At 44.0% G+C, this 27031-nt stretch overlaps 1 protein-coding gene and 1 long non-coding RNA gene across 31 annotated transcripts in view; one reads left to right on the top strand and one right to left on the bottom strand.

Moving 5' to 3' along the window:
• The window catches only part of NRXN1 (neurexin 1), a 1006781-nt gene that overhangs the window by 425272 nt on the left and 554478 nt on the right, over positions 1-27031 (top strand). For all 30 annotated transcript variants that reach the window (XM_081854480.1, XM_081854477.1, XM_081854473.1 and 27 more), the window contains one exon: positions 24571-25009. In XM_081854480.1, coding sequence (XP_081710606.1) covers positions 24571-25009 — 439 coding nt within the window. The remainder of the gene's footprint in view (positions 1-24570; positions 25010-27031) is intronic.
• LOC309338060 overlaps positions 1-27031 on the bottom strand; it is a 268979-nt gene that overhangs the window by 98950 nt on the left and 142998 nt on the right. The window lies entirely within an intron of this gene.

The raw sequence follows: 27031 nt of genomic DNA, 5'->3' as shown, positions 1-27031 counted from the left end.
TACAGGGAACCAGGCAGAGGGCCTTCTGGGTGGTGGCACCCGCCCTGTGGAACGCCCTCCCATCAGACGTCAAGGAAATAAACAACTACCTGACTTTTAAAAGACATCTGAGGACAGCCCTATTTATGTTTTATCATGTTTTTAATATTCTGCTGGGAGCCGCCCAGAGTGGCTGGGGAAACCCAGCCAGATGGGTGGTGTATAAATAAATCATTATTATTATTATTATTATTATTATTATTATTATTATTATTATTGTCAAAGCTGAATTTTGGAAGATTTGGGACAGGCAAAAGGAAAGTACACAGCACACAAACTACAGAATTTGCCTCTCACAAAAGGCAGTTATGGCCACCAAGATTAGGCAAATCCACAAAGGATAAGGCTATCAGTGATTACTAAGGATGATGGTTGTATTCTGCTGTCTGTGTTTCTGAGCACCAGTTGCTGGAAACTGCAGGAGGGGAGAGTCTACTTGCACTCAGACCCATATGCTTCCCACTGGCATGCTGCACTAGATGAGCTTTTGGCTTGATCCAGCAGGCTTTTGTTGGGTCCTTAACCACAGCTAGCCAGTCACTGACCACATTCCTGCACAGTTTTGACTAATAATAATAATAATAATAATAATAATAATAATAATAATTTTTATTTATACCCCGCCCTCCCCAGCCAAGGCCAGGCTCAGGGCGGCTAACAAGCAATAATAAAAACAAGTTGAATGATTACAACTTAAAAACAAAATTAAAATACAACATTAAAATATTGAAACATTAAAATATTAAAATGTAGCCTCATCGCAGGAGGAGAAAGGAAAAGAAAAAAGAAAGAGGGGGAAGGAATCAAATTGGCTCCAAACCAAAGGCCAGGCGGAACAACTCTGTCTTACAGGCCCTGCAGAAAGAAATCAGATCCCGCAGGGCCCTGGTCTCATGAGACAGAGCATTCCACCAGGACGGAACCAGTGTTGAAAAGGCCCTGGCTCTGGTTGAAGCTAATCTAACTTCCTTAGGGCCCGGGACCACTAGGGTGTTGCTATTTATGGACCTTGAGGCTCTCCGTGGGGCATACCGGGAGAGGCAGTCCCGTAGGTCCTAGGGTCCTAGGCCGTGAAGGGCTTTAAAGGTCAAAAGCAGCACCTTAAATCTGACCCTGTACTTCACTGGGAGCCAGTGCAGCTTGAAAAGCACTGGGTGAATATGCTCCCATGGCAGAGACTCCGTGAGGAGCCATGTGACTAGAGATGGTGACCAGGTTGATTAAAAGTGAGCTCCATTATAAACGCAAACTCACACAGAAACCAATCTTCTGCCTGACATGTGAGAGCCTGTGAACAGTCTTCAATCTTTTGGCAACCTTTTTGCCCCAAATTTCTTGTTAACCGTTCTCAAGCTCGGGGCTCTGCTTGGCTCACTGCCATCCTTTTTGTATATTGAAACAGTCTCTGCCCCCCAATGGCATTACACAGCAAGCTTACAGGAAACCTAAAAAGAGAAAAATGCAGATTACTTCCACTCTTGTCAGAAATCAGCAGCGTGCATTGACAAAAGCAGAAAAGAGAGGAATACACAAAATATTGCCGGCATTCAGAAAACATGTAAAGACTTTTGGAGGGAAACCCCCCAAAACTGCAGGCTTTAGAGCAATAGTTTTATGCATTTTCTACACTATGTGTTTTAACTTCCGTTTGCTGTATGGCATAATGTTGTTTTAAATTGCTCTTATGTATTATTCGCCTTATTTTGACTCATCCTGTGCTGCCTTTGGGGAGGAAGGGTGGATTATAAATTTGAAGTAATGAATCAGTAAGCAAAGAATTGTTTATAGGGGAAGTAATTGCTTCTGTTGCTAGAAAATGAAATAAAATATAATCTTGTGTAGCTGCGTCTGGAGAACTCAGGCAAATACAACATATTAAAGACTAAGTGTTCATCTCTGAGCAGGGGGAATGGGGTTGGTATGTTGTGGCTGTTGTTGTTGTTGTTGTTGTTGTTGTTGTTGTTGTTAAACATTTATTGGTCACTTTTGCCATGGACAACTCAAAGTGAGTTACAATATTTTAAGCAAAAGATCCCCAAACATTCATACATTAAAACCAGAAAAGAGAAAAAATAAAACAAGCTACATTAAAACATCCCACCCCCACAAAAAAAGCCATAAATAGTCAAAAGCCTGGTTAAAAAGGAATGTTTTTGCCTGCTGACTAAAGATATGTAATGATGGTACCAGGCAAACCACCCCACAGAGAACATTCTACAACTAGGGAGCCACCACTAAAAAGTCCTGTTCTCATGTCACAACCTTCAGGGCCTCCACACATTAGACAGCCCCTTAAAAAAGACTAACCTGAGGAAAAGTAAACGTTGCTTGTTTAAATGTTATGTGCATGGGGAAGATGATTTGCATTAGAGTTGAAATAAATCGCAATGTTGTTAAGCTAGAGATCAATATTTTAGGCTTGACTGGCTAAAGCTTGACAGTAGAGCCAAACTCAGAGTGAATATACCCGCCACAGGCTGAGCCTGTGTTGCTCAAGTGGACTAAGAATTGACATGAACCAATTCACGCAGGTATATATGTTCCTTTGCTGTATATCTGCAATTCCTAGATTTGGAGTTGAGGGATTAAAATGTTAACCCCATAAGACTGAAACTAGCCTCTGTTGTCTGCAGCTTACCTTATCTTCTGGTTAGCATATTGTTATTGAATGTTCGCAAACATTCTAAATGTTGGTAGTGAAGAGTCAGTAATGTGGTGAAGACAGGGGAATCCTTCATAATTTGGAGATGGGAGGGGCAATATGCTGCTGAGGAAACAAGGGAGCAGAAAAGAGACTTTTGATGACCCACGAATATCACGTAGTACTGTGTGTATTCATGGGAAGCAGACAGCTGAATTTTGTGCAAGGTGCAAAATAACGAGCTGAATTTGATTAAATACCGTAATTGTGCACCCCTTAATATTCTTTCTCTGTATAACAATGGCTCTGCTGCAGGCATTATTAATTGTGCAGGAGGACACAAGGAACTTATGCACATATGAAAAACTCTTAAAAACTAGGATGAGGGCATGCATAGCACACCCAGTTTTTGGAACTATGATTAAGGCTTTGCTCTCCTTATTTGTGATATCTGGAAACAAAGCTCATTTCATTTTGTTTGATTCATTTTGGCCTGTTTTTACCCTTCCCCCCTAAATGTACCTCATCAATTTTATTTTTGAACTAATTTGTTAGTTTGTAATTCAACTGGGAAAAAAAAACCCCACTCCATTGTGCCTGTGTGGCTGTGACTTCTTTCTTAGCACTCTGATTTCATTGCTGCTGCCAGCAAAATCCTCAGTCTCTTTGCCATGGGAAATTTAAATATATTTAGTGTGTGCAAGCAATACTCTCACTGTCTCTCTCTCTCCCTCTCTCCCTCATTCATTTGAGACAGTAAACAAGTACTGTCATAGCATCTACAAGCCTAGCAACTTAAACAGTGGGGCTTACTAAAATATATAATGCAATAATAGAGTTGTGTGTGTGCCTTTGTGTGTTTTAAATGGTTCATTAAAGCTCTCATGCCCACAGCAGGGTGAAACACACTCCAACACACCCCACTATCAAAGTCATTATTAAAAACATTGATTTTCAGAATTTAACTACTGTAATACATTTTTAAGAATATGCCATTTCGCAGCTGCCCCACAGGAAGCGACTTTTTTTAAAAAAGCTATTCTTCAGCATTTTAAGCTGTCAGTCCAGACAGCTCAAGCAGGCGGCAGACAGCACAGAGAGGCAACAAAAACCTGTTTGTGATGTAGGGTTTGTTAACTGCAGTGGGAGATGTTGTGCTCCTCTTCTGTCCCCCCCCACACACACTCAGCACAGCTCCCTCCTAAAACACCTGTCATTTGACTAGTGTGGAATAATTGGCTCAGCAAAATCAAACTAGGTTATGGGCGACCATTTGGAAAGAACACAGGGGGGCTATTATCTTTTAGTTCTTAGCTCTTAATGTCAGGATTCCACTTTCAGAAGAACCCAAGAGGGCTTCTCTGCAGCACTTTGGCATGCCACGAGAAAGAAGATATGAAAATGGTGCTGCCTCCAGCATGGATTCACTTGGATCCCTTGGGTTTCCGTTCCAACCCTCCTGGTATGCCTTCTGTGGATGTTAATTTCACTAGAATGCTTTCGGGAGCCCGGTCAAAACATCAGCTGCCACCTCTATGCTTGCCACCTTCTTTAGACAGGTTTCCAGTGATTTTTAAGGACTACTCAATGGACATAAATTCAACATGTGAGATTTTCTAGCATAGAAAAGTAGCAGTGTGGAGGGTTTCACTTGTAGCTGTTTTGTGTCTCATGCAAATATTGAGTAATAATAATTATAATTCCTCCTTTGATGCATGTGGTGCATATCAACCCTAAACATAGATAGATTTACAGGTTGGGTTGGGTTGGTGGTCTCTATCTAGTGTCAGTTTATGGCTGTGGTAATCCACCGAAGCCCAGATAGGTACAAACTAGGCTTACTATCCACAGAATAGACGGGAGTTCATGTGAGATCAAAAACCGCAAGACCAAGGCCTCCAGCAATGCTTCACTACCAGCAAGAGAAACTAGCAGAGTTGACCCAGAAGACCTTTGGCTGAGTGGTATACGATCTACTTTGCCCAAGATCAATCCTCAGCATCTCCAGGTAGAATTCGGAAAGAATCCTGCCTGAACTCCTGGAGACACATGACAGTGCTTAGGCCAGGGGTTGGCAACCTAAGGCCTATGGGCTGGTAGCAGCCCATGGGGCTCATCTTTCTGGCCCATGCTGACCCCTGCCGCCCGCTCTTACTGGTGCGGCATGGGGACCAACTTCCGGGTTGATGGCGCCTATGCACATGTGCATGGGTGCTCCTCCGACCCGGATGTACACCGGAAATAGTGTGCGTGCATGCATGCAGGACGGAGAAGTGCCCATGCGCATGTGCACACGCTATTTCCGGTGTACATCCAGATCAGAGGAGCCCCGGAAATAGTGTGTGCACACACTTACAGGTGCGCCTCTGACCTGGAAGAGCGCACATGCGTTCACGCTCTGGCCCATCCTCTGATGGACAGAGCGTGGACCGGCCCATCGTCCAGTAAGCTTGCTGACCCCTGGCTTAGGCAAATGAACCAAGTGTCTGACTCTATGTAAGGCAGCTTCCCATGTTCCTAAATTTGATGCAGCCAAGTGGAATATTGGGCTGGGGACCAATCAGAGCCTGTGAAATTCCTGAAGCCCCCTGATGAGGAGAATTGTTCTCTTGTTGTCCATCTGCTTTACCTGACTGAGTTCATGAAGGTAATATTAATCTTATTGCCAAGTAAATGCCACTGAATTTACTTGAATGTACAGGCGGTGGCCATTTTGTGTGTGTCCAATTGATGCGAGACCAACGACATGCTGGTCCTTTGGGACCCAGAAGAGGTTAGAATGAGAGCAGAATAAGGGCAGAATGGGGCACAATGGGGAGGAGTGGGCTTATGTGCCAGGAACAAAACCCCTGTGCAAAATCGTCACTGCCTGTATTCCCTTGTAAACAGGATTGGCGATAAAGCACACAATTGTAGAGCTGGGAAGGCCATCTATTCCAACCCCCTGCAATGCAGCAGTCACACCTAAAGAATCCCTGACAGATGGCCACCAAACCCCAGTGTAAAATCTTCCAATGAGGCAGAAAGAGTTGTTTCCGTGGCTGAATAGCTCTTACCACCAGAAAGCTTTGTTTTCTTAATGTTTAGCTGGAATTCCATTTCTTTTCATTTGAATCCAATTGGTTCATGTCCTACCATCCGGAGCAGCAGAAACCAAGCTTGGGACAGCCCTCCAGATATTTGGAGATGGCCTAAATATCATTTCTTAGTCTCCTGTTTTCCAGGAAAACATACCAACTCCCTCAACTGTTCCTCATAAGGCTTGGTTTCTAGATCCTTGATCATCTTGGTTATCCTCCTCTGCACATGTTCTAGCCTGTCAATATCCTTCTTAAACTGTGCACCACAGTACTCCGAGTGGCATTTCACCAAGGCAGAACATTGTTGCTATTACTTCCCTTGATCTGGACATTATACTTCTCTTGATGCAGCCTAGAATTGCATTAACTTTTTTGTCGCTGCTGCTGCTTCATGCTTTTGACTAAAATGTCAATAAAGGGTCAGTAAAGGATGGGAAGTGACTGAGAGGGAAGCAGGGCGTTCGGCTAACGGACCAACTCAGATTCTGATTGATGATAGTAAATAGTCTCAGAATGCAAGAGGTGTTAAGGGCTCACCACATTTCAGGCATATGGATCATGCAGCTGGGGGGGTGTGTGTTAAGTTTAATTATGTCCTGTTATATTTCTGATGGAAGGGCAGTTGACCATTGGGCCATGATAATCCTTTTTGTTAGTTAGCTTGCTTGTTTCCTTTGCATTTCACATAAAGGAAAAAAAAAATTTGTACACAGGTACATAGACACGGGACATGGGGTAGCGCTGTGGGTTAAACCACAGAGCCTAGGACTTGCCGATCAGAAGGTTGGCGGTTCGAATCCCCGCAACGGGGTGAGCTCCTGTTGCTCAGTCCCTGCTCCTGCCAACCTAGCAGTTCGAAAGCACATCAAAATGCAAGTAGATAAATAGGTACCACTCTGGCGGGAAGGTAAACGACATTTCCGTGCGCTTCTCTGGTTCACCAGAAGCGGCTTAGTCATGCTGGCCACATGACCCGGAAGCTGTACGCCGGCTCCCTTGGCCAATAAAGCGAGATGAGCGCCACAACCCCAGAATCGGTCACGACTGGACCTAATGGTCAGGGGTCCCTTTACCTTTACATAGACACTTGCCAATTTGAAAAGCAATTCATGTTTACATTTTGTGTGTGTGGTGGGGAGCTTGAATCTTTATAAGAAGATTGCTAAAACACATAGTTGGCTATTTGCAAAGGTTTGACTTGTGAAAGAATTGCAAGTGACCAACATGGGTCACGTGGTCATTGCTATTGGCCCGCCGTCTGTTGTTAGATTTGTGTTCAAGCACTACCAACTCGTGAATAATGGATGGTTTCTTTCATATTGATCAGAAACCTGATGCCATTAAACAACCAAGCAAGTACTGTGGTTATTAAGCATTATAGATCCATACACTGGAATAAAAGCATTCCAAGGAAACTAACTTACTAACTAAATATTTGGCTCCTCAGCCAGACAAAGAAAGCAAAAGTCCTGCTTTGCAGTATCCTTAACCTTCATGCTTCAGGCATTTGGATCAGACAGACACTGCAATTCACGAGGATGGAAAGTGAAGATTTTGTGCAAACCATGGTTTACTTTAGCATTACTTGAGTGAGACATGAAGAATCTCCTGATCATACCTCTCTCCCTTCTGTGTGACAATCTTCCTGATTTCTTGTCATTGCAGTAAACCATAGTTTGGCATGGAGGGTTTGATCCTGGTTCCAGGCAAGTGCAAACCATAGTTTAGCCTACAAAAAAAGGAGGGGCATAGCAAAACGATACAGTCCATGCTTTGCAGGCAGAAAGACAACTGCCTAAGATCTGGGGAACTGCCGCCAGTCAGAATACACAATGTTTTGTGAGATAGGGGGAAAATGTTTGGCCTGCATAGAGCAGTTTTGTGTGTTCCTTTTGGGGGGTTGGGAATCATCATGGGCCAGGGGAGAGGAGTACAATCCTGAAGCTCTTTGAGGCTTATTCATGTAACACCAAAGTGTGTTTTACTGTAATATCTGATACAGCCCTGTGTGCTTTGAAATAGCATATTACATTTTGATAACAGCCCAAGGGTTGCATTCAATTAAGACCTACTCAAATTATTGGGCTTTAGCTAGTCATGTACATTTCAATGGGCCTACTCTGATCAAGACTAACACTGGCCAGAACCCTTGGAATGAGACTCTAGTCACAGCAATTATCTTTCAGTTAGCACATGAAATCTGTGAATTTGCTTTAATGCCATTTTTCATCAGTGCTGTTTGCAGCCCAGTCCTATTTATTATATTAACATGATGCCTCATAAAAAAAATATCATCCGTATTCTTGGTACACTCACAATCAAGCCGATCCATCCTGGGCCAACCCAGGGAGCTCAGATCTGGTCATGAATTAGTTTGGAGGTGGGCTTAAAACACACACATACAGTGGTACCTCTGGTTGCGAACAGGGATTGCCCTTGAAGCTGTCCCAGAAACTCCAGCGGGTGCAGAATGCTGCAACGAAGCTCCTCACAGGGTCTCTGCCATGGGAGCATATTCACCCAGTGCTTTTCCAGCTGCACTGGCTCCTAGTGAAGTACAGGGTCAGATTTAAGGTGCTTGTTTTGACCTTTAAAGCCCTTCGCGGCCTAGGACCCTAGGACCTATGGGACTGCCTCTCCCGGTATGCCCCACGGAGAGCCTCAAGGTCCATAAATAGCAACACCCTATTGGTCCCGGGCCCTAAGGAAGTTAGATTAGCCTCAACCAGAGCCAGGGCCTTTTCAACACTGGCTCCTGCTTGGTGGAACACTCTGCCTCATGAGACCAGGGCCCTGCAGGATCTGATTTCTTTCCGCAGAGCCTGTAAGACAGAGTTGTTCCGCCTGGCCTTTGGCTTGGAGCCAATTTGATTCCCTCCCCCTCTTTCTTTTTTCTTTTCCTTTCTCCTCCTGCGATGAGGTTTCAATATTTTAATGTTGTATTTTAATTTTGTTTTTTAAGTTGTATTCATTCAATCTGTTTTTATTATTGCTTGTTAGCTACCCTGAGCCCGGCCTTGGCTAGCGAGGGCGGGGTATATATAAAAAATATTATTATTATTATTTTGTGCTTCTGCGCATGCACGAGCGGCAAAACCCGGAAGTAACCCTCTCCGGTACTTCCGGGTTGCCACGGGACGTAACCTGAAAGAACGTAACATGAAGCAGACGTAACATGAGGTATGACTGTACTCACAATTCAATGCATCACTAAGATGGGAGGAAAGAAGGATGCTTTGTGTTTCCTTCCCCGCCTACTGACTAAGAGCAAGGTGGTAAATTCCACAGTTGTTGCATAGAGGCATTGTCTCTGCTGGATGCAGTTTCAGGGATGACATACCAGGCAAGGAGAGTGGCAGGTTCTTCCCTTCTCCTGGGAAGACATAAACAGAAATCATGTAGGTCTTGTGTGCCTCTCCTTCCTGCCTGATGCTCTGTCCCCTGACAGCCCTGGGATATTCCACCTGACTGGCAGTGATACACAGCTTCCTCCACCCGATTCAGCCCATCACCAGATCCCCCAAATTGGTCCCTTTAATTCAAGATTCACCCAAATTCAGGGGACAACCCTGCTTTTCTTTTTGCCACTCCTTTAATCTTCAAAAATGAGTTTATTTTCCTGGAGTCACCCTTGCAACACATCAAACTAAGGCAAGTTTGGGTTCCTTCTCTCTCTCGAGAACTCTATTTTGTAATTCCCATCTCCCACACCACCATACACAAGAGAGAGCCCAGAATGTCCTGGGGGGGAATTCGCAAGAGTTACACTAGGATAAAGCTGGCAGGAGTTTGTAGTGTAGTGATATTTGCAGATGTTCTCTGATGGATGCATAAAGTGATTGTTAATGGTGGGGCTCTGACTGACTCCATGGCTACTGTAACTCAGTTAGTCAAGCATGAGACTCTTAATCTCAGGGTTGTGGGTTCAAGCTCCCCATTGGCCGAAAGATTCAGACCCTACAAGAATCCCTGTTTTCCAGGGGTATCCCTGACTTAGAGAAGCCATCCTGGTTTCTGATTTGATCCCGGGATGTCCCACTTTTCCTTAGGATGTCCCTATTTTCATTGGAGAAATGTTGGAAGGTGTGGAGACATCTGACCCCCGAGCCATCTGAAGGCAATCATGTATACGGAATATATTTTAGACTTCAATGTCTAAAACCCCTGGTAGAGGACAAGGATCCTGAGATCACGTTAAGGGTAGCCAAATTCTGTGCGATTGCCATAAAACTTAAAATAAAAATAAATGATTATTTTTAATCTTTGTTGGAAGCCATGCAGAGTGGGTGGAGAAACCCAACCAGATGGGCGGGGTACAAATAAATAAATAAATAAATAAATAAATAAATAAATAAATAAATAAATAAATATAATAATAATAATTACAAGCTGTGCTATCATAATGATTAAGGCCTTCAATTATAATTTTAGGTTATATGTTAGTGACTAAGTTTTAATTTATATATATTTTTAACTTGCTATAGCTGTATTGTCCCTGTTATACCTAATTGCAAATTCAAATGTGTCCCTATCGTGCTTTATGACTTCTTTGATATTGTATGTAGGCTGGAACTGGTCTGTGACCGAAATAATAAATTCATTCATACCATGTTTAATGTTTTATTATGTTTTATATATGTTGGAAGGTGCCCAGAGTGGCTGGGGCAGCCCAGTAAGTTGTGTGGGGTATAAATCATAAAATTATCATTATGTGATGACACGTCCCTTTTTTCATCAGAGAAACGTTGGAGGCTATGAAGATTCCTGCATCGCAGGGGGCTGGTCTAGATGACCCTCGGGTCCCTTCCAACTCTACAATTCTATGATTCTATGATACTACTAAACAGATTCTAGGGCTAGGGTGTTGTTTGGGATTTTTTGTTGGGTGGGGGTTGTTGCTGTTCTGTGGGTGTTTTGTATCTTTATTTTAGATCTTGGTGTGATTGCGTATTTTTTATGTTTTCATTATTGCTTATTACTACTTTTGTTAGGTTTGTAATTAGGTATTTTTTATGTTGTAAGCCACCTTGAGCATGACTTTAACTGTGGGGTGGTGGGTGGGCACTACACAAAGAAAATTAGGTATTGATGTACGTATGCATGTAAAAATAACTATTTTGGGGTTACAGTCTCTCAATTACTCCATGTGCTTTCTACAGCTACCTTAATTGTAACCGTAGCAAAAACTGGACCATTTATAGAGTCCCTCTTATCACAATCACAACTGACACCGCCCCCGCCCCCCCGTATTTGTGGGCAAATTTAGAAGAATTGAGACATTTTACGTTCTTTGCTTGTTTTTGCATTATACTATGAATGGGAAGGGATTTGTTTGTTTGTTTGTTTGTTTAAAAAATGAAGCATTAATATATTTGTTGTCTGCATTAGCCACAACTGTCACCTCTGGAAAGAAGGTTTTTAATAATAATAATAATAATAATAATAATAATAATTGGTGTAATTGCATACCCTGGAGCATTCTGGAGGGTGAATGTAGAAAATAGTCACATTGGTATGGCACAGAAAATGCTATTTTATTGCTGCTAATAGAAATTGCTACATAAAGTTAGATGAGTTCATGGGGTGCAGAACCTCACATGCTATGCTGAGATGGCACATTTTGTTTTAATTAGTTGCAGAAGTATTGTCATAATTAAGGACTGCCTCTGCCGGCATGAACCCAGCTGACTCTGCAATCATTATCTGAGGTCCTTCTTTGCATGCCTCCTCCGTGGAAGGCCTGGAGGGTGACAACACTTTTGCAGTGGCTCCCTCTTGTGGAATGCTCTCCCCAGGGAAGTTCGCCTGGCGCCATCGTTACATATCTTTAGGCACTGGGCAAAAATGTTCCTCTGTAACCAGGCCTTCAGCTGATTAAACAATCTGTTCTGTGGCCTTTAAAATGTGATTGTGACAGGGGGTTATTGGTTTGTTTGTTTTTGCTGTTACTATTGTTGTTATTCTTTTTGTGTTTTTATACTGTAAACCACCCTGTGATCATCAGGTGTAAGCGGGTATACACATTTTAATAATACTAACTATTATTATTATTATTTAGCTGATCTTCACCGTATGGTGCCAGGGCAGATTGCAACATATAAGAACACAATTATTATTATTATTATCAATACATTTTAGGGAGGAGGGTATTCATATAAATTATTCCACTTTCCAAGGCATAGAAGAGAAACCTGATTACCTTTTCATTTTAATGCACACCCATGTAATTAGCTTTTCCCAAAACAATGCAAGGACCAAAACACAGCCATCTTTTCAAAATGGGCACTTCTCTGAATTTTGCAGTGCAGTTCTTTAGCAACGTAATGTGTACAAATATGCATGTACTCAGAGGATAAAGTATGCTCAGAGATGCATATATTACTGAAAATGATATTTCACAGTGCCTTACCATAGGAAATTTTTTCTGCAATGAAATGTTTAAAATAGGCAAATTTTCATCCAAACATACTGCAGGAGAAATTTGCTGATGAATTTTCATGATTACAACAACAACAACAACAACAACAACAACAACAATAATAATAATAATAATACAGTGGTAAAGGGACATGGGTGGTGCTGTGGGTTAAAACACAGAGCCTAGGACTTACCGATCAGAAGGTCGGCGGTTCGAATCCCTGTGACGGGGTGAGCTCCCTTTGCTCAGTCCCTGCTCCTGCCAACCTAGCAGTTCGAAAGCACGTCAAAGTGCAAGTAGATAAATAGGTATCGTTCCGGCGGGAAGGTAAATGGTGTTTCTGTGCACTGCTCTGGCTCGCCAGAAGCGGCTTAGTCATGCTGGCCACATGACCCGGAAGCTGTACGCCGGCTCCCTCGGCCAGTAAAGCGAGATGAGTGCCGCAACCCCAGAGTCAGCCATGACTGGACCTAATGGTCAGGGGTCCCTTTACCTGATGTTACGAATGAGAAAAAATGATAAACTGAGAGAAACAAAAAAAGAGAGAGATTTATCCATTCCTAGATAGGACACCCTTTGATGGGGGTTGGACTAGATGACCCTTGGGTTCCCTTCCAACTCTGCAATTCTATGAGTCTATGATCCTCAAGCAGAGAGGGATGGCTGGAGGAACTGATGAGGAGGCTGCTTCCACCTGAGGCAGTTGTCCAACTCTGCGTAATGGTAGGGCTAGCCTTGGGCAAGGGATAATATTTCTGTCCCCAGAAGTGTCTATGTGTAACTTTCCTTCCTTCCATTTATTTATATCACTCCTTGCTACCCTTCTGCACTCCGGCCACCGCCCCTCCTCTCACTCGAAAAGAGATTACATTTATGGATTAGTGTAAAACCATCTATTGATTCTCGGATGGAAAGGCTGGCGGTAAAGGTCATTGTTACATTTCTACACACAAGTTGCTAAATGTCATGTAAATCACCAGACAGTGTGCAGCAGAAGTCAAATAATATTTAGAATGCATTTGTTACAGGCAGTTTTATCCAGGCTAACACCATTCTCAAAGGCTTCCTTTGCAGTAAGGATGTGTGCAGATCCCCCGAGAAATGGTAAAGATCTTATCCAAGATCTCATCAAAGCTCTGTTGGCTTCTCTCATATGAATACACATAGCCAAGCCTGTGCTGTTTATTCGGATTGGCACCAGTGCCTTAGTGTCAGGCTTCAGGGACTTGGCTCCCCACCCCACCCCTTTGGCAGTAGATAAGCAGAACAAAGTGAAAGGAGTCTCTTACCAGTTAGAGATTTTAATGATCACAGCAAGAGAACAAAGCATCCATTCCTCAGAATGAAGGTGCTCCCAATTAAGGATTTCCCCCTAGTCACCCACATCACTACCGCATCTTGCAACCTGATCTCGCAACCACTGTGCTTTCTGTGCTGCCAACTTATCTGCTCTCCTAGACCTTGGGCTGATTAGATGGACGCTTTCCAGCAACATTCAATCTGTTAACTCTCTCTCTCTCTCCCAGTTCTTCCAAACATCTGTCTTCTGAACTATGTCCCACTGCAAACCGCTCTTCCAAATCTATACTGTACCCCTGATCAGGATCCTGCTTAGGAGCAGGGGGAGGGGGAGGCTCCCACCATTGCTTCTTAATGCCACCCTCCTCTGCACGGTCCCTGACACTTAGGATCTGAAGCCAGAGGTCTTTCCTTCCCCTGCTGAGAGGTGCCCGGGACACTGAATCTGGGACCATCAATGTACAAAACATGGACTCTTTCACTTAGGCTAGTGTGGTGTATTGGTTAAGAATGGTAGACTCGTAATCTGGGGAACTGGGTTCGCGTCTCCGCTCCTCCACATGCAGCTGCTGGGTGACCTTCTCTGAAGTCTATCAGCCCCACTCACCTCACAGAGTGTTTGTTGTGGGGGAGGAAGGGAAAGGAGAATGTTAGCCGTTTTGAGACTCCTTTGGGTAGTGATAAAGCGGGATATCAAATCCAAACTCCTCCTCCTCCTCCTCCTCCTCCTCTTCTTCTTCTTCAATTATATGTGGCCTTATTGAAGCTGGACACATTTTTGTAACCAATCCCTAAGTGCCCAAGTGGCAAAGGAGTAGCTTAACATGCTCCAGAGAATCGCAGGCAGAGAGAGAGAGTCCCTTAAGCATCAGGGTGGTCAGTGAAGGAACAGGATGCTCAATTGCATGGCCTAATCCAGCAGGATTCTTGCATTCTTAAGTAAATTGAGATTCATCCTGACCGTTCTTCAGATTTTGCTGCTAGAGTCTGCTAGCCCTGTTACGCTGCGTAGAGTAGAAACAGCCATTTACTGATTTGTTTCATAAAATCTGCGTATAAACAGCTTGGTTTGCCTTTTCTCTTAAAATCTGCATTTCTCAATGCATTTTAAAATACAAGTCGATACTATTCTGAGTTGGGAACAGTGCTGGAACGTCTGGCAAGTGGGAAATCCAGTGGATAAATGAGCGGGCAATCCTATGGCAAGATCTAGCAGGGTGAGCAGCTTAGGATATAGCTCATTGCCGGCTCAGCTGCCTGATTTCCAGCTCAGCCAGGCTCAGCCAGCATTAAGACCCCAGCTCAGCCAATGATATACTGGTGTAAGTTTCTCACTCTGGCTAGCTGAGCTGAAGCTGCATGAACCAAGGCAGGTGTAAGTTCCCCAAAAAGTGGTGTTCTGGGTGTGGGACTAGAGAGGGAGGACTTGGGCCGGATCCTGAGACCATTCAGCTCAGCCATGTGACCTGCCAAGCCAGCATATATATAACACTACAGGTAACTCTCCATTTTCACAGGAGTTATGTTCCTTGGATAGCGCTTACAGCTGAAATCCCATACAAGCAAAACAGTTTGGGTTCATTTATGGGTGGGATTGCAAAGTCTTTTTTGCAGGTTTGCTGTTCCCCTCCAGCCCCTTTTTAATTAAAAAATAATAATAATTGCCAAGCACATACAGCTGAATGCACACAAGTTAAATGTGTGTAAGCTGTGAGTTATCTTTACTTCAAAGGCTTGTTTTCCCTCTTCCATCCAGGCTTAGGTAAAGCAGCAGCCCAGCTCTTGAACAGTGTTTGGATCTGGTATAAATTTACACCCCAGTTTAACTTACACCGCCTTGCTTTAAACCAGCTTCTTGTGCACACGATTGCTCCCTGAGACAGCCATCCCAGCTCTATGTACCTAGCAGTAATCCCTAATGAATTCAGTGGAACTTGCTTTTGCAGGTTGATTTTTGCAAGTGTATAGGGACTTACATATCTGCCCATTTTGGTTTCTCATCTTCTCAGTCATTCCAGTCACAGGGCAGTTCACAAAATGAAATTACAAAATAAGACCACATAATACATAACAAAACAAACAGACAAAAGCAAACCAATAACCCCCCCCCAACAAAAACATTTAAATGGCCATAGATTGTTTAATCGGCCCAAGGCCTGGTTACAGAGGAACGTTTTCACCTGGTTCCTAAAGATATGCAACAAAGGTGCCAGGAGAGGCTCTCTGGGGAGAGCATTCCACAAGTGTAGGGCCACCACGTAAAAGGCCTGTTCTCATGTTGCAGACCTCCAGATCTCCTGTGGAGGAGACCCACAAAGAAGGGTCTCAGATGATGATCACAGAGTCTGGGTTGGTCCGTTATAATTCTCTTAAGACTTAGTTTGTTTCATCATCATCATCATCATCATCATCATCATCATCATCACCACCAAACTTTATTACCGTTGCATACCAGCATAAGATAAAAACATGCAAATAAAACAAAATTTAGTTTATTGTTCTTGATGCCAGTTCCACTTATTTGTTAGGGGAGAAAAATGTGACTGAGTGGGAAGAAGATAGAAATAAAAGTATTTCATTCATAAATTTGATAAGCTAGCACAGAGGAAGGCTGAGAGACTAGAGCGGCTTATAGAGAGGTAGGCCCCATTACAACCAATGGAGGTTTACTCTCAGGTATGTGAGTACAGTGGTACCTCGGGTTAAGTACTTAATTTGTTCCAGAGGTCCATTCTTAACCTGAAACTGTTCTTAACCTGAAGCACCACTTTAGCTAATGGGGCCTCCTGCTGTTGCTGCGCCGCCGGAGCACGATTTCTGTTCTCATCCTGAAGCAAAGTTCTTAACCTGAAGCACTATTTCTGGGTTAGCGGAGTCTGTAACCTGAAGCATATGTAACCTGAAGCGTATGTAACCCGAGGTACCACTGTATAGGATTGCAGCTTTATCATGTTTACATTTTTGCTAGTGTCAAAGTAATTTGTATGCTTGCATACAGAGGAAATTTCATTTTGTGAACTAGCAATGCACAGGCTGTGTTTTCTAGTGGAGCTGTGAAATGCATAATTTTAATGTGGACCTGGAATTTCACATCCATATTGTGCTTGACCTTTATCTTAGCTGTTCTAATTGAACATGATTGATTCTGCAGGGCTTTTAAAAAGCCATATTCTGCTGTTTTGCTTCTCATGAGAAGGTATAAGGACATTGAAGCACTGCCTTCCAAACACTGGAAATCTTATTATGCCACTCTTATAAGAACATAAGAGCAGCCCTGCTGGATTAGGCCAAGAGCCTATCTGGTCCAACCTCATTCTCGCAGTGGTCAGCCCATAGGAATCCTGCAAGCAGGACACTTGTGATTCCCAGTAAATGGTACTCAGAAGAATACTGACTCCAGCAATGGAGGTACATACATAATAGCTGCAATGATATTTTTTTTAAGGCAATGGTGAGTGGTAGAGTCTCTAGGGGGATGATGCTGTAAAATGTCAGAAGTCCAGATATTATAGATGTTGTGAGTACTCTAACTGCTGTTCTTCAAAGTCTCTATGGTGACCATAGGGGATGATATCTCTCTCTCCGCACCTTGAAATGTGCTGCTTAGCAACTAGGCCCAAATGTTTTTCTCCTTTTGGGGAACAGCATCTTCTCAGCTAGGCACGTAGGCAGTCTGTGTTTCCCAGATGTTCCTGGCAGAAGTCATTTCTGACAAAAGCTCTGGAGGGATGATATTTAAAATGCCCACTATCCAGTCTTGTACATTTCCACATGTGTTTCTAGAAACTGAAGTCTTAGAAAGTGGCCACACAGTGTTCTGCACTTTTCCTCCACAGCTACAAAATTGTGGCACCCATCTTTGTACAGTCATACCTCGGGTTACAGACGCTTCAGGTTGTGTTTTTTCGGGTTACGGACCTGCCGAAACCCGGAAGTACCGGAACGGGTTACTTCCGGGTTTCAGCAGTTGCACATGCGCAGAAGTGCTAAATCGCGTGTCAAGGCTGTGGTGGTTGCTCGAGAGTAACCAGGCAGGACTCTGACCTGTCTTTTACAGGCTTTATTCTTGGTGCAAACTATTTACAGTGAAGAGCGTCGTAAGCTCATGTCTGGCTCACTCGCTAGCAGAATCTGGGAGTGGTCAGTTTTTGTACCTCCCCCAGCATAAGAGTCGCGTCACCCCCAGCCTTTTCCGACCCTCCCTGCACCAAAGACTACTGCGCAGAATGGGCGCTGGCAAGGGTGCACTTCCCACCTCTCCGGCTTGCTCAGGCTCAGTGCTAAGGCTCTCCCTAGCATCCTCTGGCCCTTGCACTTCTTCTCCACTGAAGGTGGGGCTTTCCTCCTCGCCGGAAGAGGAACTGCTTCGCAAGATTTTCAGAGGCTCCCTATAACACAACTGCCCTTCCATCTCTCGCCTCTGAGCTGATGGCAGTTCTCTGACATCGCGCTTTGCGGGTTGCAGATGCGCCACTGCGGGTTGTGAACGCTGCAGGTTGCGAACGTGCATCCCGCACGGATCACGTTCGCAACCCGAGCGTCCACTGTATATATGTACCCACTTACTGAACGCTAGGAAGAATTTTCTGACAGGAAGAGCTGTTCAGTAGTGGAATAGACTACCTCACTCAGAAGGCATAGCTGTCAAGTGTCCCTTATTTGAAGGGATAGTCCCTTATTCCAGCGCCATGTCCCGCTGCTGTCCCTTATTGATGGATGTCCCTTAAATGTCCCTTAAATGATGTCCCTTAAATTTCAAAGGAAGCAGCTCCTCTCCCTCCCTCCCTGCCAGCCAGGGAGGAGGGAGGCTCCAACTGTATTGCTTGGCTGTGTTGCTCACCCAATAAGAAGTCTAAGAACGACTGGGAGCTTGCATGCCTTATGCTGATCAAATCGGCTGCGTTCCCTGGGGACTTGCCTTTGTTCAGCACTTCCCAGCGGAGAGGTGACGGTGGTTTTCCTTGAGGCTTCGTTTGGCTGCAGGCTGGGCTTTCTGCCTTTGGCTCAGAGGGGCTCAGAAGTTGAACATACCTGTGCTGAGTGCTCGGATCGGAATCGGATGGATACGTCATCAAAGGCCCACTCACCCTTGCCGGTGAGAAGGTCTGTCTGGAGTGGGGGCACATGGTGGGGGAAAAGGAAAGGAGATCTCGTGGCGGGGGGAGGCTGTGTGTGTGTGGCTAGTTAATGCAAGCTGAGGGGGGTTTTGAATGCTGGACGCCATTTTGTTGCACGTGCTGCTGCAAACTTTGCAGTGCAAAGGCAGGCCGGGGAGCCATCTTAAGTTGAGGCTGCATAGGCCTTGTGGTGCATGTGATTCAGATTCTATTCAGTTGAACCTCTGGTTACAAAGTTGGTTGGACAGTGTTCTTGAAGCTACCAGCATGAGTTTGACCAGACTGCAGGAGGACAGGAAGACTGATGGTGTTTCCTGCTTGGCAGGGGGTTGGACTCGATGGCCCTTGTGGTCTCTTCCAACTCTATGATTCTATGATTCTATGACTGGAGTGCCTGGAACAGGTGAGGCTGCAGGTCCCTTATTTTCAAGGCTGCTGGTCCCTTATTTTCAAGGCTGCTGGTCCCTTATTTTAAAATCTGTAAGTTGACAGCTATGCTCAGAAGGTGATTGACTAGCCTTAACTGGAGGCTTTTAAACAGAAGTTGGATGGGCGACTGACAGGGATTCTTTAGTTGTGATTGCAGGACCATGTGATCCTTGGGATCCCTATCAACTCTACAGTTCTCTGATTCTACGTAACTGTGAATGGATTCCAGCAGATGCTGGCACTCCCCGCTTGACTCAGCAGCTGAGCCGACACATAGCTGAGGAATGGGAGCCTAAAGTAGATGAGGATGCTGAGAGCATCCTTCGGAAGATAAAAGGCCAGTCTGAGAGTTTGCTTTCTGGGTCCAGGCAGGGAGGAGAATGAGGAGGGGAATTGGAGTGGCAGAAAAGAGGTGGGCTACCCAATGAATTTTGTCTGCCTGTGTGAGGGCAAGGATCTTGGGAAGGAGGAAGAGTAACAGAACAGAAGGGTTCTAGAGTCTAGGACAGAAGGGTCTAGAGTTGTCATTCCTATTAGGAAGCCAGAAAGAGGGAGAAGACTGAAAAAGCATACAGCCGGGGGATTCAGAAGACCCATATGAGAGAAGGCAGGAGGAGGCACAGTGTATATAAAAGAAAACAAACATAGTGATAAAAGAGGTACTTGGAACTATTTGGGATAGCAGTGGGTTTAGGGCAGCGTGAGCGGTGCAGAGGCACTAGACGTGCAACTGAGCAGGGCATCTTCTCAAAACCCAGTAGGCGCTTGCCTGGCTTCGGGAAGAGGGCGTGAGGGCTCTGTTGATGGATCTCAACCAAAACTCTCTGCTACTGGCTGCTTAGTCCGTGTAGTCTAGGATGACGACTCAGGAACATAACATGCTGAACAGTAACTTGATTTGTATTTGCTTTTATTATATGCAGAGTATAGCACAGCTTTGTACAAGTTCCTATATACAGTGGTGCCTCGCAAGATGAAATTAATTCGTTCCGCGAGTTTTTTCGTCTTGCGATTTTTTCGTCTTGCGAAGCACGGACTTTGGAAAAGCTTCAAAAATCAGCAAAGTCTTCAAAAACCTCAAAAAAGGCTACCACACCTCGTGCTATGAGTTGCTCCTCGAAGTGAATGCACGGTTTTAAGAAAAAGGAAACAAACTTGCAAGACAATGGAAACAAACTTGCAAGACGTTTTTGTCTTGCAAAGCAAGCCCATAGGGAAATCCGTCTTGTGAAGCAACTCAAAAAACGAAAAACTCTTTCGTTTTGCGAGTTTTTCGTCTTACGAGGCATTCGTCTTGCGAGGTACCACTGTACACAGACTCGATTCGAACTCTACACACCAACCTCTGAACTCCAGCACCAAACTACTGTGTCATTCTGCTTATAAGGGAAAACCTTTAGCCAATCATCACCTGTTGCTAGGCTTCCCTATCTCCAAGCAGACTTTCTCAGGTACTCTTGCTTAACTTGGCTTCTTGCCAACTCCCTAATTGTCCTCTTCAAAGCTGCAGTTTCTCACAAACCTCAACAGGCTCTGGCAGGTTCCTAGAGCCCTTCAACCTCCTTCCCAAAGCTGGACAACCACTTACTGGGCATTGAGAAGGAGGCGTGAAGGCTCTAGGACCTTACCTTGTTTACCCAACTTAAGCTGACGCTGCAAGGGCTGTGGAGAGAGTGTCAAATGTTGGCCTCTCACAGGGTGGCATATTACCTAGGTCTGCCCCTGACTGAGAGACCCCCTGACCTGGGGTACTGAGGGCTCCTGGGAAACAGGGGCTGGGATGAAACTAACAATAACTTGTTAGAACTCCAGAATTATAGCCAAGTACCATTCTTGGCAAGAAAGGAATACAGTGTTGTAAAGTACACAGATGGGCCAATCTTGTCAATTTCAGCTTCCCTAATTTTTCCATTTTTACAATCTAAAGTTCTTTTCCTGACATATTCATATCAGTTTGCTAGTTTATTGCAGGGGGTGGGGCTCATGAAAATTGGCCTACATCATAGTACCAATTTCTCCCTATATACACACTTTTGCAAAGCAATTTGCCCCAAGGTATGTATAGTGTGACCAGTTTTCTTTTAAAAAATGCAGTAGGAAAATGAATGTCTGCACTGGAGAACGAACACTTGTAAGGCTGGCTGATTAAATCTTTATCCAATACTGCCTTTCAGTTTTATCAAAATAATCTTCAGTCGGTCTTTGATGTTGGAAAGAATTAAGTAGACTGATTTGCATCCTGTTAATTTCTCTCTACTTCTGTTGGGCTGGCTTCACTCTCGCTTGATATCAGTCCTATTGGCTTCCCAACGGCATTGCTTCATAGCTAACAAGGTTGCCATTAAGTCCTAGTTTCAAGGACACAGAGCCAAAGCGGTGCTTAAAATGAGGTTAACATGTAGAATCTGACCTTGGTGTGTTTCATATCGGCAAGTGGAAGGCTTGAAAAAGCGATAAAGGGTTTAGAGGAGCAAGAAATCTAATACTTTGTTAAATCAGCAAAAGAAGAAGAAGAAGAAAGCCCTGTGCAGAAATTTTCTAAGCAAGCAAGTTTAAAACCACACAGTTTAATTCCGGAGTGATAAGCTCAATTTCTGTCCCTCCCCCCGCAAGATTATATTGGTGAACTAGCTAAAAAGAACAATTTTGGAGCAAACACTTGTTGTTGTTGGCTTCCATCTGTATCAAGGAAACGATGGAAGAGTTCTCCTTTGCAGGTAAAGTCAAACAGTTGGAGAGTTTCCGCGCTTGCTGTGGCAGTGCAGACCACTGCAGGAGAGACATGTTTTATTGCAGCTGGGGCAGATGAAGGAGTCCAGTTGTGCTGCTGCAAATGCATCACAGTGTTTCTTCTCTCTGCACTTCTCCTAGCAGCCATTCCTTCTCTGGTCACTGTTGGGGATACATGACCTGACTGCCTCCAGGCACTGCTGTCATCTATATGTCAGGGTTGCCAGCCTTCATGTCACATTCGCAGACGTATTTGTAATACAGAGTTGGTCTGCCATTAAGTGGGTGAATAACAAAGCCACTTTTATTGCATTCTAGCTAAAGGGTTGATAGGTGTTGAAGTTGTGGAGAGATCCTGTCCTTCCTCTTAGTTTCAGGGGTGGTGAGAGGGTTCTAGGATGCATAGGATCTTAGTAAATTGAATCTCTTCAGGTATGGGTGCCCAAGTTTTCAAATAGGGTTCCTTCTCAGCCTTACCTAGAGATGCCAGGGATTGTTTTGGAGAGAAAGGATAGCATCTTTATCACTGAGCTGTGGCTCTCAGTGTGAATTAGTATATACAATGGTTGGATGGCATTGCATCCATTCTGTTTTTTCGCTGTTTTATTTTTCATTGCTTTATTTGTTGTATTTCACCTTGTCGAGACTCTTTGAGGCTTTTTCTTTTGGCTAAACGGACTGATATGTGTAATTGATAGTACAGTGGAACCTTGGTTGTCGAACGCTTCGGAAGTCGAATGTCAGCAACCTGGAAGTGAATGCTTTTCAAACGCACCTTGGAAGTTGAATGGCTTCCAAGGCGTGTTTCTTCATTTTTTTCAATGGATTTTGCCGGCCGGCAATTGTGCCTCAGTTGTCGAATGTTTCAGAAGTCGAACAGTCTTCCGGAATGGATTACATTCAACAACCGAGGTTCTACTATCAATATACCCACTTTATTGTTAGAGAGTTTCATTTTTAAATGGATGTGTGTACCAGTGTTCCAGAGTACTTGAGTCACAAGTCTAACAAGACATACAATAAGTAATATAAAGTGAATGACCCTTCCCCAAAGCAATGGCCCTCCCCAACCCATGTTCTCCACAAGCGAAGGACCACAGCATTATATTCAGAGAGCAATCATGTGCACGAGAAGCAGGCATAAAGTTACACCATAATCAAACCCCATTAGTGACAGCTTCTCAGCAGTCTATATGAAGGGACATTCTATGTTCACCAGCCCTACAATAGTGCTGTGAATTGCAGGACATTATTTTTTTGTGGGTGGCCCCACATCCATGGAACTCCTTGCCTGTTGTCACCCACAAGTACACCATAATGCCAGTATTTTTAGAAAGCTGCTTCTAGTGGCTTTGTAGGGAATGATTTGCTGCTGTTTTTATATTCTACATTTTATCAAACTATCCATTTAAATGCAGTTTCGGGAGCCACTATTTTATTTTGCTGCAGTTGATATGCTCTGCCTTTAATATATAAGGTGCTTTAAAAGAATTCTCATTTGGGAAGGCGATATATACATGTTTTAAAATAACCCAAAGTGGATGATGTGTCAGGTCACTTACCTTCTAATAGGGCTCAAGCTTCTCATAGGTATGGATTATGTGTATTGAGCAAAGGGTGAGCTTAAATGTAGATGTGCAGGGGACTTATTCAGATTACTCAGATTTTATGTTACAAAGCCATTCTTTTTACTTGTGGGGCTTTCCCCCCCAAGCTGCCAAAATGCCTATTTATTTTTGTTATGCATGATAATTTGGAATAAATTATTACCACGGCATTCAAGGTATTAGCATAGCTTATAGAGAACAAAGTTAAAACATAAGTAAAACAACTCATTACAATATTTTTAATCAATTTTGAAAAATGCCCATGACCCAATCATATGCAGTCTTCCTCTGAAATCCCATTGAGGTTGTCTTAATTTGCTTCTGTTTGTCTGTATGCTTTCCCCCCAGTGCCCACAAACTCTGGGCAATGGCAGGGTAGGAAGAGATTTTACTACATCAAGCTTCTTTCAGGGTGATGTTCTACCAATGCACAAGCATTTTATATACTTCAAAATGGCTACCAAGGCTTTTGGATAGTTATTGGGACCATTTGCCTGAGGCAGAGAGAACCTATGTATACAGAACAACAAATGCACAAAGGGCTCCTGTGCTAATGGGGTGTTGAGGGTGAAATACTCTCAACATAGCTGTTGTATAAGAAATTGCAGTCTTTTATAGGGGGTGGGAATAAGGGAGTGAAACCAGTACATACAGTGGTACTTTGGTTTTCGAACATAATCCGTTCTGGAAGTCCATTCGATTTCCCAAACCTGTCCGACTTCCAAGGCACGTTCAGAAACCAAGGCATTTACTTCTGGGTTTTTGGCGTTCAAGTTCCGAAACGTTCGATTATGGAGGCATTCAAAAACCAAGGTACCTACTATACTTCCATCATTGCAGGATGGAGGAAAGAGATGGGAGCTGAAATATACCTCAGTGGATGGTTGGATGATGGCCAAAGGATTGGAAGACTCAGTGAAACTTTCCTGAGGTTTGACACCAAACTGCAGCATCAAAACTGTAGCGAGAACGTCTGAGCTGCATACAGACTTTTAAAGTCTGGATGCAGGGCACAACTTGAGGATTGGGGAGAGCGCAACGTGGATATTTAACATGGATCTTCATAAGAGTGTGGCTGGTCCTGATAACATGAGGTTTTGTAAAATGTGTGCAGCTTTTATTAATTTCAAAAATGGAATTACAGAAGTTAACATTCATTCTTGCTTGTACAGTTAAATTCATTCTGGTAACTGCTGTTCTTTGCTTGCAGGTTGTATACAAAAACAACGATGTAAGGCTGGAACTTTCTCGACTTGCCAAACAAGGAGATCCTAAGATGAAGATCCATGGTGTGGTAGCATTTAAATGTGAAAATGTGGCAACCTTGGATCCAATCACTTTTGAAACACCAGAATCTTTTATCTCTTTGCCAAAGTGGAACGCCAAGAAAACGGGCTCGATATCGTTTGATTTCCGCACCACCGAGCCAAATGGGCTGATACTTTTTAGCCACGGCAAACCGCGGCATCAGAAAGATGCTAAACACCCACAAATGGTCAAAGTTGACTTCTTTGCCATTGAGATGCTTGATGGCCACCTCTACCTGCTGCTGGACATGGGTTCTGGTACGATTAAAACAAAAGCTTTGCAAAAGAAGGTGAATGACGGTGAATGGTACCACGTTGACTTTCAAAGAGACGGACGATCTGGTAAGTTTGGGTTTACCCTTCTGTGTATTGTAGACAAAATAGCAAGGGTGTTGTGTGTTGCAATTGCTATTGCAATATAATGACATCCTTTGAAGTCATTATGACAGGTGCAGGTGCTGCATCAAAAAACAGCACCCCTGAATCTCAGTCTCTCTCTCTCCTTGGTAATGTCTTACTGTATTCCCACATTTCCTTGTCCCTGCAGGCAGCACCTAGTGCAATGGAAGATGGCCAGGGAGACTTGGAACCAAGATTTTGTAGCACTAGTCATTGGCTAAAAGGAGGAAGACAAGAGATAGAACTCCTCTTTCCAGCGACAGCCATTTGTTTGCTGTGGAGCCTTTTTCTCTCACCCCGCTTGCAATTGATTTGGCTTTGGCAATTAATCCAAAAAGCTATTAGTTAGAAGAATATGTTAGTCTGTGTTGCAATATTTCTCCTAACAACGACAGTGCGCTTTCAAGCCAAGTTTCTGCTAAGTGTAAAATGGAATGTGGTGATATATAACCATTGTGCTGCATAATAGGACTGCAATTTATGACATCATGGTGTTCTTGGAATTTATAGTGCGAAGGCCAAATTGTGTGTGATGGACAGATCCAAGGTTCTCCTCCCTGGCAGAATGTTAAAGAAAAGGCTTTAATAAAGAGTGGCTGAAATAAACAAGAGAGGATGAAATAAAGAGTGAATGACAGGCAGGCAGGAGAGGTGTCTTAATCTTCCCTTCTTGATATTTTATTCCCACTTAAGATTGCCTCCCCAAATGGCTTTTCCACTCCTAGGAGAAAACACTTGGGCTCCTTGATTTACCCTTCTCTTCTTTTACTTTACTTTTTCCTGCCACTCTGCATATCTTAGATTGTATGTCTGCAGCTAGAACCCATGTTCTTCAGTTTTTTATACAGTACCTGGAATTTTTGGGCAACAGCAGCACTGGCTTGTATATGACTAAATTATGCTCAGAGCAGACCCATTGAAATTAATGTGTTGTATTCAACACAGTAAATCGATGCGGGTGGCACTGTGGGTTAAACCACAAAGCCTAGGGCTTGCCGATCAGAAGGTCGGCGGTTTGAATCCCCACGACGGGGTGAGCTCCCGTTGTTCGGTCTCTGCTCCTGCCAACCTAGCAGTTCAAAAGCACATCAAAGGTCAAGTAGATAAATAGGTACCACTCTGGCAGGAAGGTAAACGGCTTTTCTGTGTGCTGCTCTGGTTCGCCAGAAGCGGCTTAGTCATGCTGGCCACATGACCCGGAAGCTGTCTGCGGACAAACGCTGGCTCCCTCGGCCTATAGAGCGAGATGAGCACGCAACCCCAGAGTCGGTCACGACTGGACCTAATGGTCAGGGGTCCCTTTACCTTTATCTTTATTCAACACAGTGCTAAGGAGTGGGTGCAAGCATTTCTGCTTCCTTGCCTGACTGATCTCCTGGAGCAGACTGGGGTTTTATGAGGCCTTGTTGTGCTAGTGGGAACCTAGAATAAGGATTTTGACAGCCTTCCTCAGCATTTTGACCATACAATGGTACCTCAGGTTAAGTACGCAATTCGTTCCGGAGGTCTGTTCTTAACCTAAAACTGTTCTTAACCTAAAGCACCACTTTAGCTAATGGGGCCTCCCGCTGCCGCCGTGCTGCCGGAGCACGATTTCTGTTCTCATCCTGAAACAAAGTTCTTAACCTGAAGCACTATTTCTGGGTTAGCAGAGTCTGTAACCTGAAGCATATGTAACCTGAGGTACCACTGTATTTATACCTGATAGATTACAGAGAAATCGAGGGCCTGCATCTTCTGCTGGAGATGTGCTGAGCCTGAAGAAACTTCAGATCATATGCTATAGGCTTGTCCTATCAGAATTCCACTCTGCAAATGCTTTGGAAGGCTTAGATGAGTAGCCAGGAAGTTAGACAATAACTTTATTGTCTCCTTCCAACAAGAACAGAATGGCAACGGGAAACTCCTGACTCTCCATGCCCCCCCCCCCGCCCCTGGCATACAACTGAGTCCAGTGCCATCAAG

The sequence above is a fragment of the Podarcis erhardii genome, assembly GCF_964252035.2.
Source record: "Podarcis erhardii genome assembly, chromosome: 3".
Classification (NCBI taxonomy): domain Eukaryota; kingdom Metazoa; phylum Chordata; class Lepidosauria; order Squamata; family Lacertidae; genus Podarcis; species Podarcis erhardii.
This window is presented reverse-complemented; position numbering and strand designations above follow the sequence as displayed.